Source organism: Pseudorasbora parva, chromosome 3, assembly GCF_024679245.1.
Source record: "Pseudorasbora parva isolate DD20220531a chromosome 3, ASM2467924v1, whole genome shotgun sequence".
Taxonomy (NCBI): Eukaryota; Metazoa; Chordata; class Actinopteri; order Cypriniformes; family Gobionidae; genus Pseudorasbora; species Pseudorasbora parva.
In genome coordinates, this window is record NC_090174.1 from 4470466 (window position 1) to 4485476 (window position 15011).

Genomic DNA, 15011 nt, shown 5'->3' on the forward strand with positions numbered 1-15011 from the left:
TTTACTAATTAGCGATTACCAATTCTATTCCGCCAATAATTAAATGGTTAAAGGGATAGTTCACCCAAAAATTTTAAATAGCCTATGATACTCTCCCTAAAGTCATCCTAGGTGTATATGGCCATCTTCTTTTTAGACGAACACAATCAGAATTGTGAGTGTTTTAACGTACAGCTGACCGCCTGATACTCGTTATTTTAGTCGATAAAGTTTTAAATATGGATATTTTTCTTACACAAATGCGCCACATCGTTTCAGAAGGCCTTTATTAACCCCCTGGAGCCGTGTGGAGAAGTTTTATGATGGATAGATGCACTTTTATGGACTTCAAATATGACCCAACAATTCACTGCTATTAAAAAACTTGGAAGATCCAGGACTTTTTTTAATATAACTCGGATTGTGTTCGTCTGATGTCATATACACCTAGGATGACTTAAAGGGTTACATCACCGCTTTTTCATATTAAACTATGTTATTCCCTTAACTAAAACGAGTTGATACATACCTCATCTCAGTGCGTGCACTTAATCTCTCTGACGCGCGGTGACGATCTGATAGCATTTAGTTTAGCCCACTAAGCCCAGTTCATTCACTATGGAACCAAACAGAGATCAAGTTAGAAGTACCAAACACCTCCACGTTTTCCCTATTTAAATACAGTTACACGAATAGTTGAACGATCAAGTATGGTGACAAAATAAAACGTGGTACTTCTCTAATCGGATTAAAAAGGTGAACTATAATGTATGGCGGATTAGCACTTCTGAGAGTACTTCGGCTCGGCACAGTAAAAAGTCCCGGCCGAAACATCTTTCCTCACACCTCCCCCTCACTAGCCCTGCGTCCCAATTCGCATACTATCCATCCTAAATAGTATTCGAAAATAGAATTAGTATGTCCCAAATCGTAGTATGTTGAAAAGAGTATTCCAAAGATTCCCGGATGGTTTACTATTTCCGGTCCGAATTCACAGTATGGATCGATGGGCACTCTAACGGCTGATATTGCCCACAACCCATTGCGAGTTGGACGAGGATTCGATTAGAACTACAAACGCGGATAAAAAGCGTTAAAAAAACTACAAACATGACGGATGTGCGAGTTCGACGGTTAAGTAGAGAAGTTTAGATAAAGGGGTTTGAGTGACCAACTATCAATATTTAACCTGACAAAAATATATTTATTCAGTGTTGTCCACATTATATTTCACCTGCAGCAGCATTGAGAACTTTTGAAATGACACGTTTGGCCATTAACTTTTAAATGCATCATTATATTTAAACTGTAAATACATGAGGAGAGTCTCTGCATTAAAGACCCACAAAGCAGATCAACGAGCGGCTACATTTCTCTCCGATACGGTAGGAGATTAAACTGAATGTGAAGGATTTGAACTGTGACGATTCTGACGATGATTGACAGGGCAGATAAACGGTGATGGGATGCACGTAACTAAGCGACAGAGTCCGTTAAAGATGGCGAAGTAGTATGTCCCGAAGCTTGCATACTTTTCTGCTACACACTCAAAAGTATATACTTTTTCTACACAAAAAGAGTACATACTTTTAGGACGTAGTATAAGTAGGCGAATTGGGACGCAGCATAGGTGTTTCTCAATGTCAAGAACTGATCCTTCCAAGTCACTTCCTTCAGAGGCTAGGCGAGGGTCCTCATTAGGATTCGAAGAACACGCAAATGGAACAGGCTAGCAAGTGCACGTCATTGCGTCATTACGTCAGTGAAAAGGTCCGTTGGCCATCAATAACATTATTTTAAACGTTATTTGTATATATTTTTATATCAATACAGTAGTAATTTGTACTGGCATTTAAACGTTAAACTTTACGTATATTTACTACGGTTATAACAAATGTTTGGTAACGTAAATAAAAGCATTGTGGCAATCAGCGAGGTGAGGGTCCGTGAGAGCGGGCTGATGGAGTGATAATGAGCGGCAGCTGATCGCCGCCACACCGGTCTCGGCTCACGGCAAAGTGATTGGAGTATAAATGGTGGAGCGTGGAAGACGAGAGAGGACTAGGCCTGGAGTTTATGTTATGGTTTGTTTATGTTTTATTATGTGTGTGCGGGCAGTCGCCCGTGAGGGTTTTCCCCGTGTTACTTTCGTTTTGTTTATTATTTATAATAAAGTTGTTGAACGTTCGCCGGTTCCCGCCTCCTTCCTTCCCATCTACAAACTCCGATACAAGCATATTTGCCCCGTTCACGCTCCGACTCCGGGAACGTCAAAAGATAGCGAAGCTGCGCGCATAGGATTGTGGGTGATTTGAGAACGCGAAGTGCGCGAAGGCTACTCATATGCATCCTTTTCTGTATATGACATATTTTTCGAACGAAGGACTCAGTCCTTGGTTGAAATTCGAGGATCCTCGACATTGGAACAGTCCTTCGTCGGATGTCGATGACGTGGCATCCTTAGAATTCTGGCTTCCGAGGATCCTTCCTTGACATTGAGAAACGCCTACTCTCTCATTTCTGTCAATAGGGAGATGTGAGGGAAGATGTTTTGGCCGGGACTTTTTACTGCGCCGAGCCGAAGTACTCTCAGAAGTGCTATTCCGCCATACATTATAGTTCTCCTTTTTAATCAGATTAGAAACGCACCACGTTTTATTTTGTCATCATACTTGATCGTTCAACTACTTGTGTAACTGTATTTAAATAGGGAAAACGTGTTATCATGGGATCATTTTAATTTTTGGGTGAACAATTAACCCTTTAATATTGCAAATGTCTGTTCTTGATATCAACAATTGCATACAGAGTCATTAAAAAATAATGCTCGTTGATCACGCCTCTAGTGCAGCAGAAAATACAGAGCAGAATTCTCAGACCGATGTTCAGTTTTAAATTGATTGTGGTTCCGGTGATAGCCAGTCAAATCAACAATTGAATTGCTCTAGTAAAAATTGACATTTTTGATATTAATAATTTTTTTTGTCACTAGTGACAATGTTGATTTCCGATATCATTAATGTGATTTATGCCATTTTAGATATCTGAAATTACTCTCCTAATTACTGATATCAGAAATAAATGTAAGAATTAACATTTCAACACTGATAACATTCATTTATATTTTTATTAGTAACCACGTAATTACTGATATCAAAATTAGATTTTTACTAGTAAGAATTGTATTTATGATCTGTGAAATTAGAATTTTAACTAGTAAGATTTTTCAACTATTGTTATTAACAACTGAATTTAAAGGGCATCCTACCGTAAAAATACAATTAGAGATATCAAAAATAATAGTTTTACTAGTTGAAATTTAATTTTTTCATATCAAGAAATCAATTTTTGATATTAACAACTGAACTTAAATGGCAGACTATGGTGAAAATACAATTAGAGATATCAAGAATTAATAGTTTTACTCATTGAAATTAAATTTTTCATATCAAAAAATATCATTTTAACTAGTAAAAATGTGCATGTTGGTATCACAAATGCATGTCCTGTAAATGATTAAAAGTTAAAACAGCTTGCCATACATACTAATTATTGGACACAACTTCAGCTCACAATTTGTAGCAGTTAAAGGGGTCGTACAATTTGTCACCTCACTTGTTTTTTCGGCATTACAACACCAGATGGCGTGAGCAAAGTCAACACTGAGACGAGCAGAAGTCTTTGGTGAGCTTTAATGTTTGGAATTAAGCTCATTAGGGAGTGTTACATAGAAACAGACAGAGGTTTGATTATTAGTTTCTGCACAAAATCTTCCTTCAGTCGAAACATGAGACCTAAATGACTTAAAAATCAACCTAACGACAAACTCAGGATGACATTTATACAGCAAAAATGTACAGTCCACATCCAAAAATATTATCCAGATATAATAACAGTATATGACCATGAGGGGACATTAAAAGCAGCTTTTATCATTTTTACACTTGTGCAAAGCTTTCCAGAGTCGAATTCACCAACTGAAGGATGATCTACGGAGTTTCGGATCTCAGGACATTTACAGAAAGGAGATAAACACTCACACTACACAGAACAAAACTAACATAATATGAGAACAAGTGAAAGACGAACAACTCAAAAAAGCATGTCATTATTCAACCTAAATCAGTAAAAGAAAGTGCACTCAACTATTCCCTGATAAAGCGACTAGCTTTTCTGATGCAAACATCTCCAAGTGTCTGTCAAAGAGAACGTGAAGGGAAATGTCTCTCCCAATTCTGCCGGTCAAAGCCGTCCTCGTCCTGGGAGTCTACATGCCTCAGCCATCGCAGATGTGTCCAGTTATCGTAAGGTTTTCCTGATTTTGGGAGACGTGTTCACGGCAGGAGGGAACCGTCCACTGAAGGCAGTTTATCGTAGAAGCAGATGTCACAGGCCATTGAGGGATCCTGCTGGGATATACTGCTGTTCGATCCTCCGAGCCCATTCTCTGTTTTCTGGAAGCTTCTCACTGCGCTGGGAACCTGCAGGCCTGTAGTCAGGGTCAGACCGCCACACCACACCTGGAAGACAAACACATTCAGTCAGGCTACAGGACATATCATTCTCAACACAGAGACTTCTCCACTTTAGAAACCTCATAATGGGTTTGAACATGCAATCATTAGGAAATAAGCCGAATGGCCCTATCATACACACGGCGCAATGTGTTTTTTATTGGTAGTTTCAGCCCGATGCAGTTATCATTTTCACGTCCAACGCCACATTGTGTAAATATCAAATGCAGCCAAGCCCATCTGTTTGCCCATTGCTGTCAAGTCAACTTTATTTATATAGTGCTTTTTACAAGTCCAATTGTTTCAAAGCAGCTTCACAGTGTTAACTTGAAAATAATGCAACAGATTTTGATTCGGCTGTACAGCCGCTCTGGAGAAAACGGTGATGCCATCCAGCTAATTTCAATTATCGGTAATATAGTTGACATTTAAGGGTCCCCGACTGAGCAAGCCAGGCGTCTGGTCAGAAAACCAGGTGTGTTCAGGTATATTGTTGGAGTGTTGCTATTTTGGGGAACTAAAAGCGACTGACCAAAGAAATGTTGTAAGCGCAAGGCATAGGTGCACTTAGTGCACTTCTGAATCCACTTTTGCTAGTTTAACGATGGAAAAAATGGTCGGCGTATCAGACGCATGGTCTAAAAGGGTTGTCCCTCGTCTCTTAATGAGTCATGAGTTTGTTTTGGGCGTAACGTGCAATAAATCAATCAGAGTCCTATATCCCATTTCCTTTAAAAGCCAGTTGAGCTCGCACCATGACGGATTCGCTATTTACATGAGGAAAGACTGAACACTTTTATTTTACTTTTATTTCGAAATGTTTGTGCTCCTCAGTAGCCTGACAAGCCAGACCCACATCAAGATGTTTGGTCTGGAAACTCACCATTGACAACTCAGTCCGAGGGGCGGATAAACGGTTGTCTTTCAAACTCCCTCTGCACGTGATAGGATAGCGCTACAACCAACCAGAGCAACGAAGGTGAAGCAGAGCTCGCTGACAGATTAAACATTCGCCGTATCCGGTCGACCAAACTCCAAACACATCTTCCCTTTTTAAGAATGACTTCAGTGCCGTTCTTTGTTCTTTTCTCAGAGAAAAGCTTAACTCCAAGTCTTCCAGAATCGCCGTCAAAGCTGATTCGAAAGACCGCCGCTGTTCGCCAGTTTCTGTGTTTACTAGAAGCACTCAAACGCAACTCGGCCGTCGTCATTATGGCCCCGCCCACCGACTCTATACACGATGTGATTGGCCCGTCCAGATTGAGAGGAATACAGCAGAAGGGTATTGAGAGTTCCTAGACGACACTTGCGGGCAGATTAAATTTGCTGCTGCTAGGGTACGTCTAGATTTCTAGGTTAGCTCCTCAGCACATTCATTTTTCTCATCAGATTTTCTGTCCAATCAAATGCTCTCTAGAATCTGAAGCCCCGCCCCCTACATTAGCTGCAGCTGAAATCTGTCACTTGTTTTCACACATTTACTATTTTCTACATGGTGAACGGCACATCGTGCACTACATAGGGGATAGGGAACAATCAGACAGTGTAAATATGCTTTCCGTTGGTGATGGGAGAAAAACAAAAAACAAAAAAAACAATTGCTTTGCTTTGCTTTTCCCTGCTGGTCAGAACAATGTAAATACAAAAAAAGCTCAAACATGCATGAAACACCTTTTACAGACACATTGCAAATGTGTTATTGAAAGTAAAATCAAATTAAAATGCAATTGACTAATTATCTAATAAGATTAAACATCAAGTGTTGGTGTAATTTTAGCAATTTGTATAATCTATTATTTTTACATGAATCCATTTATAGCAGATATGTTTATCCAAAGCAAATCACAAATGAGGAATATTACAAGCAAATTGTCACGAGAGCTAATAATACACAATGCCAATTTTAAAGTATGAACTAAATGAGTGTGCAAGCAAATGCAGAAAAGAAGAGAAAAATCAACAATAATAATAAATTAAATAAAATCATATTTACAATACTCAAGAATATTTCTGGTTAACTTCACATCACCCTTCTTAACAGCATGAAACACAAAACTGTTATTCTAATATTGAATTAATTATACAAACAACTGAAGGATTTGTTTTTGTTGTTTGTCAGTTATTCATTTATAACATTTAATCAGTTTTAATTTCTGTAATTGAATGAATTTATTCAGTTGAGTGAGTCTGGCCTTTCGGGAATGACAAGCACATCCCTTAACTTACAGTTCAGTTTGTGTTCAGATGTATTGCAGCAGTAAAGATGACGTATAAATGCTCATTTTTCACCTTTAACCAAAGAAACATTAGAAACAAAAAATGAAATGAAATGAATGTTTTGTTCGTGGTCATAAAGCTGCTGTGGTAACACTTTATTTTACTTTCATTGACATAAAAGTACTTACTATAGCAAATTATGCAAAGTTGCAATCAACTAACCTTAAACCAAACCTTAAAGTAAGAGCATTAGTTATTTGTGGTGAGGTGAACGAGCGAGGGACATGGGAGGAGCGAGTGAGACCGGGGACGTGATTGAGAGAAAGAGTCACCTGCGAGCCACACCGGTCTCGAGTCCTCTCATGAGGGAGCTCGGAGGCATTTAAGGATGAGCGACACCAGTCAAGGAGGAGAGAGGACCAGGCCTGGACTTTACGTTCAGGTTTGTTTATGTTTTGTTATGTGTGTGCGGGCAGTCGTCCGTGAGGGGCTGCCCACGGTTTACTTTCGTTTTGTTTATTTAATAAAAGTTCGCCGGTTCCCACCTCCTTCCTTCCAATCTACAAACTTTATTACATTGGTTCCAAAACCCGGGAAGAAGGAGGGGCGCGCTGTCGGAGAGCCCTCGCTGCTGAGGGGGATCGTGCTGCTGAGGAGTTCGGGCAGCGCGGATGAGGAAAGACCGCGAGTGGCTGCCCGAGGCGGTGGTGCTGTAGCGAGTGAAGACCGGTGTGTCGCGCAGCTGGTACTCATTACCACTCGTCACCGGCCCTGCTTGCCACATTATTATTCCGTACTTAAGTGTATATTGACACTGACAAGTGCACCTTAAAATAAGGTATAACCACAGCTGCTTTTAAACAGCATGCATGAATGTATTTTGCATAATTCTGAATGCTTTATGATTTTTTTCAATATCATTGCCTCAAAGATTAAATGGTGTTTGTGATAATACTTACTGTTGCATGCTTTTATCATTTGTAAACAATCAAGATAATGACTAAACACTTTCTGTGTCATTTTGTATTTATTGTCTTTCCTGTTGCCTGATTTGATTAAAAACAACATCTTTTATGCATGATAATTCATGTGCATGGTTTGCATTAGAATAGCCCGTATTTGCATGGTGTTTGTACTTCAAACTCACCATGAAAGCTGGAACAACAGGTTGGGTGAACTTCATCTTAAAAGTGTGGAGCAATTGTTTGTTTTCAGCATTATAGAAAGCAAGTTGGCCTGAAAAACAAACAAAAAACACACGGACACAAACCCTTTAATAAATATCAGAAGTCACATTAACATGCTGCAGTTATTCAGGTGATGCATGACAGGAGCCAGCTCACAGAAAGCATGAATGGAAGTGGCTGAAACTCAATCTGGAGGTGTCTCATTGCACGAGTGAGAAACCTGAGGGTGGGCTATAATGTTCCCTGTAGACTGGAAGTCGGAGGAATGGAGCTTGACATGAACGTACACTCAAATAAACTACCCGTAATAACAGAGAACCCATGGATAACAGAAGCAAGGAAACAAGCGACAAATTAATCTTTCATAATAAACGTATTTTTCCCCGACGTTACAAGTAAAGTTATCAGATTTTGTACATTACCCCGATCAAAGTCACAGTAGACTCCTATGCTGTCAGGTACCGGCACATCCAAATTCTTCGCCTTGTTGTTGTGTTTGGCCGCAAATGAGTTCTGCAGCCAGTTGTTGACGTGTATACACCAGGTGTTGTTGGTCTTCCCCAACTGATCGAATTTCCCAAGGTTTCTGTAGGCCAAACCAACGCTGTAGGACTTGCAGTCTTTCTGAGGTTTCACTTCCCAGTAATGCTGCCCAGACTCTATACTCGTGTCACCTAAAGACAAACATACGAGTCGAATTAAAACAGTGTCTTCAAATTATTACAATGTCAATAAAGTGACGTTTTTCCAGCACACACGTTTGAGTGGATGTGTACTAAGTGTGGTTTTCAAGGCAAATCATTCATTTGTATAGCGCTTAATACAATAAAGACAGTTTCAAAGCTTCACATTAATAAACAGGAAATGAATAGTGTTAATGGTGCAAAATGAATCAATTATACATTTAATTTGAGCTGTAAAGCAGCCATATAAGTGTCATTATTCAGCTTTATTCAATTTAATAACTGTCAATGTTTGAAAGTTAATCAATCGTGAAACAAATTGAAATTCAGCTATAAAACTGAAGAAACTATTTATTTGTTAGTGGTATTAACTAGCAGTTAAATTTCACATACTCTGTGCCCCATAGACAATCTGTTTTTAGAAATAAAACATTCGATTTTCATGAAAACGCATCCCAGAGAACAATCTACTCGGTAACCATGTGATGATTGCCTCAGGTTCATTTTTCACCGGAGCTGTCCTTTAATTACTTTTTCCATCTTAAATGAATTCATACTTTTTTGTGGAATTTAAAATTGTCTTTGGTGATCTGTCGGCTCTGGCAGGTGTTCCTTTACCAAATAATCTAATAACGGGTCGTAACAGCAGCAAGAAACTTTATCCAAATGGATGAAACCTGGAATCGGTTTCATCCAAACCGATTCCAGACTTTTGGATGGCAGTGTCTGAAACATCTTAACATATCTAATGCTATTCTGGTACCCAGTACTGTGTAGGACTCTCCGGTGAAGCGATCCCTGGCTCCTCTTGGGGCCGGCGAGCGGCTCACTGATGTTCGTTTAGGAGACGGAGTTCCACTTCTGAAATCATCACAGAGACACAGACGGTCAAATACACATACATACAATGCAAACACATCAGACGGTTGGAGCGCAACAATAAATCATCAAAACATATGCAAACACAAACTCCTAACCCCACAACACACGAGAAGAGAAGAGAAGAGAAGAGAAGAGAAGAGAAGAGAAGAGAAGAGAAGAGAAGAGAAGAGAAGAGAAGAGAAGAGAAGAGAAGAGAAGAGAAGAGAAGAGAAGAGAAGAGAAGAGAAGAGAAGAGAAGAGAAGAAGAGGTCTTTTTCAGTTAGTTATCAAACACAGCATGTCCCTGTTTGTTAGGGCTGGGCGTTGACACAAATTTCACAATTCGATTCGTTTTCACAAGCTTGCGATTCAGTTCAGATCCCAGTAAGATTTGATATTGATTCAATTGGTTATATGTCAGGTACGGTGTCAATTTTTCTCAAGGAAAAACTAAATCTAATGCTGAAAACTATATCGGGAACCGTTAGTCAGTATATTAATATTAAACTAAAATTAACAACTGAGTGTATACAAACATTAAAATGTACATGATCCATTTCAGAAAGTTGCACTAAAACTTGCAACATATCTTCTGATGTTCATCTTAATTCTGTGCTATAACTAGTAGTAAAACAGAAATGATCAGTCCACGTGCCGCTTGATCTGTTACACCACTTTATATAGAGCAACAAAACTATATTTATTGTTGAAATTTCGGAATAAAATTGACATAATTTGAAAGGTAAACTTTATTTCAACTCAAAAGCAACAAAGCACCTAACTTATTTTAATTTATCGGATAGCAAGCACTACAAATAATGTTTGATTAAGTTAGATTTTTTTTTTTAAACTGCAGCACAAAAGATCAATTCTTGGGATTTAAGAATCAGTATCGGTTAATCAAAATGAGAATCAATTAAAATCGAGAAATTTATATTTTCAACCCAACCCTACTGTCCGTGATGGTAAAACACTATGGAAAATTAGACGCACTTTATATTAGGTGTCTTTAAATGCTTATGTACTTACATTAAAAAATAAGTACAATGTACAGTCGTGGACAGAACTATTGGCAGCTCTGGTAAATATGATCAAAGGCGGCTTTAAAAAATAAATCTGCGTTGTTTATCCTTTTTTTTTTCTTTTTTTTTAAACACAAAAATCTAACCTTTCATTGAAGTCAAAGAATTGAAAGTGGGGGGAAATCACATTATGAAATAAATGTTTTTCTCCAAAACACATTGGCCATAATTATTGAATTTATTAAATACTTTTATTAAATACTTTTTGTGACTCCCTTTTTTTCCAAGATAACAGCTCCAAGTCTTCTCCTAAAATGCCTGATGAGTTTGGAGAACACTTAACAAGAGATCAGAGACCATTCCTTCATACAAAATCTCTCCAGATCCTTCAGATTCACTGATCCATGCTGGTGCTTCTTCTCTTTAGTTCATCACTCATCTTCTAAAGGGTTCATGTCAGGGAACTGGGACGGTCATAGCAGAAGCTTCATTTTGTGCTCAGTGACACAATTTCTGTGTTAATTTTGATGTTTGTAGTGGATCATTGTCCTGATAGAAGATCCAACCACATCCCATTATAAGAATTATATTAGAGGCCATCAGGTTTAGATTTTTTTATCTATTGGTATTTGCTAGAATCCATCATACCATGAGTCTGAAAAAGATGTCCAGGACCTCCAGCAAAAAAATAGGCCCTCACCATTAAAGATCCAGCTGTATATTTAACCGTGGACATGAGGTACTTTTTATCCCACCTGGTGGGTTGGCTGCTTCTTTTAGTTTCATCTGACCACAGAACCAGGTCCCGTCTGAAGCTCCAGTCAGGTCTGAACTGAAAATGCTGGAGAGTATTTATGGATGAGTGAGGAGGAGTTATCTTGAAATCCTCCCAAACAACATGTGGTGATGTAGGGGCTGTTTGAGCAATTGTTTTTAGGCTTTCTGACCCCAAGACTCGACTAATCTGTGCGATTCTCCATCTGTGATCTTGGAGACTCCTTTTCCACTCAAACGCTCTTCCTCGCCATGCAATAGGATGATATACACACGTCCTCTTTCAGACAGATTCATAACATCTTTAGCTGACTGAAACTTACTCATTATAGCCCTTATGGTGGAAAGGGGATTTTCAATGCTTTAGCTATTTTCCTACAGCCACTTTCTATTTTGTGAGGCTCAACAATCTTCAATTTCATGCCAATTGCTCCTAGTGACCCTGGTGTGCTAAAGAAATATATATATTAATGCAAATACTTCTGAGATTTTTTACTCATTAAAAAATCTAGGGATGCCAATAATTATGGCCAACATGTTTTGGAGAAAAGCATTTATTTCATAATGTGATAATGTGATCCCAACACACACACACACACACACACACACACACACACACACACACACACACACACACACACACACACACACACACACACACACACACACACACACACACACACACACACACACACACACACACACACACACACACACACACACACACACACACACACACACACACTTTCAATTATTTTACTTCAATGAAAGGTTACAATTATTTTTTTTAAACAATGCAGATTTATTATTTTTGCCGCCTTTGATCATATTAATCACGGGTGGCAATAATTCTGACCACGACTGTAGTAGTTAAAGACACCTAATATAAAGTGGCACAGAAAAATCTAATGGAAAATCTGGGAAAATTCATGGAAAAAGCAATGCGTAACATGTTAGCCACAGTAGCACAAATGATGCAATGCTACTCAAAAAGTTTAATGCAACAAAAAAAAAAAACCAAAACAGCTTGATCATTTGAACAATAATGGCTGTGAAGACTATGAATGGCTATTATAGATAGGCAATTTATTGTGTATTTTGTTGTGTACTTGATATAGAATTCAACAAAGTGCACAAATAATTGTATTTTTATTGATATAAGCATGGTTAAGCAATGATTAAGCCCTTTGCACTGAGCTTGTCCCTTCCTCCATTTGCCATATGCAAGATCCCACATATTAGCAAAAGAACAGCTGGCCGGTGAAGGACGACCCAAACAAAAGGCCCACTGGGGACGTCCTAAATGACTTAGCATAATCTCAAGATACTTCGCATCATACCAGATGGTTTAGTACCAATGCATGACAGGTGTAATTACATACAAAACTGATGTAGTTCGGTGCACTTTGTTTGTCGTAATGGAATGACTGATGAGAAAAGCATAAAAGCGGTGATTTCAGGCGAATGCTTACTCACCACAGTCATTAGGATGTGAGCATGGAAAAGCAACTTTACATTTAGTATAACGTTGAATTAAAAGTTGCACAATTAATTTAGGTCATCATTTTGAAAACATTTCAAGAAATGGCAAAGTTTCAAAGAGGGAGGTAATAGCAAAGATGTTAAGTACAGGTTGAATTTTTGGTCAGAATAATTCGAAAGAAATATATCATATGATAGATATTCTATTGATATATTCTACGTTCAGTAGCACAAGTGGCACATGCAAAATCCGTAATCAATACAAGAACACTCAGTTCAGAAACACAGAAAAAACCCCAGAAGAACAGACATTTCATAAATAAGGATCACACATGAATTTAAAATGCATTCTTTTAATTGAGCACTAATTAATATTGTTATAATCTTAGGTAATGCATGGAGATACTCGAGGAAAAAAAGTAGATTAAGATCGTGATCTGTAATCCTTGTTCATGAAATGCTTAGCTCAGATCAGTGTCAGTGAACACAAAGGCCGTAGAGGAGCTCTAGGTAAGCCAGCGTTTGGTTTAATGCGGTCAGAAAGAGCTAAAGACCAACGCTAACAGACACACGGTCACCTTGACATATTCTTCAGATTGGTGAAATGTGCACTGCTGATTGGTAGACAAGGAAAAACAAGAGCAGGGAGTTATTAGGGATGCATTGATATCTAGGACTGATAAGCCGAGTATGTTTATTATGTTATTTCCATTAACTGATAAATGACAGATTTTAATATTTTGAAACACTGTAAACTACATTTTAAATGCTAGAGAATTTTGGCATCGTTTATTGTAATTAAAATATATATATATATTTATTTTGATATTTGCTTATTTTAACAGCTTAATTAAATTAGTAGCATTTTGTAGAGATGCATTATATGACAGCAAAGATGGACATATGTAATTAAAATAAGAGAATTAGTAATTATTCACATCATCATATCAGTGTTATTTTAGTATTATTTATATACTATTATAGTATTTATTAAGATTTTAATTAGCACTTATTTTTAGATATATTTTAGTAATTTTGTTTTGTTTTTTTTATATTTCGATATAGCTTTAAATCATTTTTATATCAGTTTTAGTTTTAGTAATGTTAGCACTTCAACATAAACTTATTTAGCTTCCACGTTTCTAATTCAAAGCTTTTTTTAATCTAATAATTATATTTTATTTTAGGTTTATTTTACGATTTTAAAGACCCCCTGTGGTGAAAATCATGTTTTTAATGTTGTTTATGTGTCTATGTGGTGTTTTTAATATGCTTTCAGACAAACCATGTGCAAAATCAACAAAAGTCAACACAATTGCTGAGTATTTTCTCCTTAAAACTGAACTGCACTGAACCAAAGACCTCATGGTCTCAAAATCGCTGGCGTTTCTGACATCACAATTATGTTGTAACCAATCACGTCATGAGGGGGGCGGGGCTTTACCATATGCAACAGACTGGATAGGATTTACCACGACTTTTCAAAATCGTGATAATCACTGACGGTTTAAATGATAATTACATTTTATACGACATTACTGACCGGCAATACATTTACCGTGGTTTATAGTGAAACCGGTAATCATTTCATCCCCAGACATTAGCAACACAATATTAGTAGTTTGATAACGTAATCAAGCCAAAGGCTAAACATATGAATTATAGTTACGTGTCGGATGTTGTAAAGAGCGATACCTTTGTGCAGCATTTACTACGGTAATTTGAGTAAAGTTGACTGAGTGGATCTCTGAGCTGGTGTGAGCGAGTGGAGGCGGGGCTAATTAGCATATTCATGTATCTGTGCATACTAAATGAGGAAAGGGTGTCGTGTTACATTCAAGCTATTTTAAAGCATGAAGAATTGTTTTCACAGAACAAAACATTTAAAAATTAAATTTAAGTGCTCAAAGATGAGTTTTAAGGGACACAATTATTGACTACAGGGGGACTTTAACAGTTTTTGTTTTAGGTAACAATAAAAACACTGTAGCACATTACACTCTTGATAGGGCTTTACACTAACTGATGTGTTGATTAAAAAATCTACTAACACACACCCCACAAAACATATCGTCGCTGCCGGGCAGGAACCTCGTATCTCCAAAATGCTACTTTTCAGGAAATGGGAAAAAACACTGTATTTTTAAAAAAAAGTAATATCTTATTGTCACGGTTGATAATGTGGATTAATATGTGATCAGACACTTAAATGTGTATTATATTAATAACATTGTGCAAAAATCAAGCTCAAATGAAGACCACCGAATTTCAGACAATTTCGTACATGCGCAT

At 37.7% G+C, this 15011-nt stretch overlaps 1 protein-coding gene across 3 annotated transcripts in view; it reads right to left on the minus strand.

Moving 5' to 3' along the window:
• Window positions 1-3652: 3652 nt before the first annotated feature.
• Window positions 3653-15011, minus strand: part of fsd1l (fibronectin type III and SPRY domain containing 1-like) — a 64052-nt gene continuing 52693 nt past the window's right edge. Inside the window, exons 10-14 of one of the 3 annotated variants that reach the window (XM_067437589.1) lie at window positions 13298-13333; window positions 9344-9441; window positions 8320-8571; window positions 7858-7946; window positions 3653-4499 (exon numbers count right to left, since the gene is read on the minus strand). In XM_067437589.1, coding sequence (XP_067293690.1) covers window positions 4314-4499; window positions 7858-7946; window positions 8320-8571; window positions 9344-9441; window positions 13298-13333 — 661 coding nt within the window. In that variant the 3' untranslated portion in view covers window positions 3653-4313. The remainder of the gene's footprint in view (window positions 4500-7857; window positions 7947-8319; window positions 8572-9343; window positions 9442-13297; window positions 13334-15011) is intronic. The other 2 variants (XM_067437591.1, XM_067437590.1) reach the window with 2 other exon arrangements.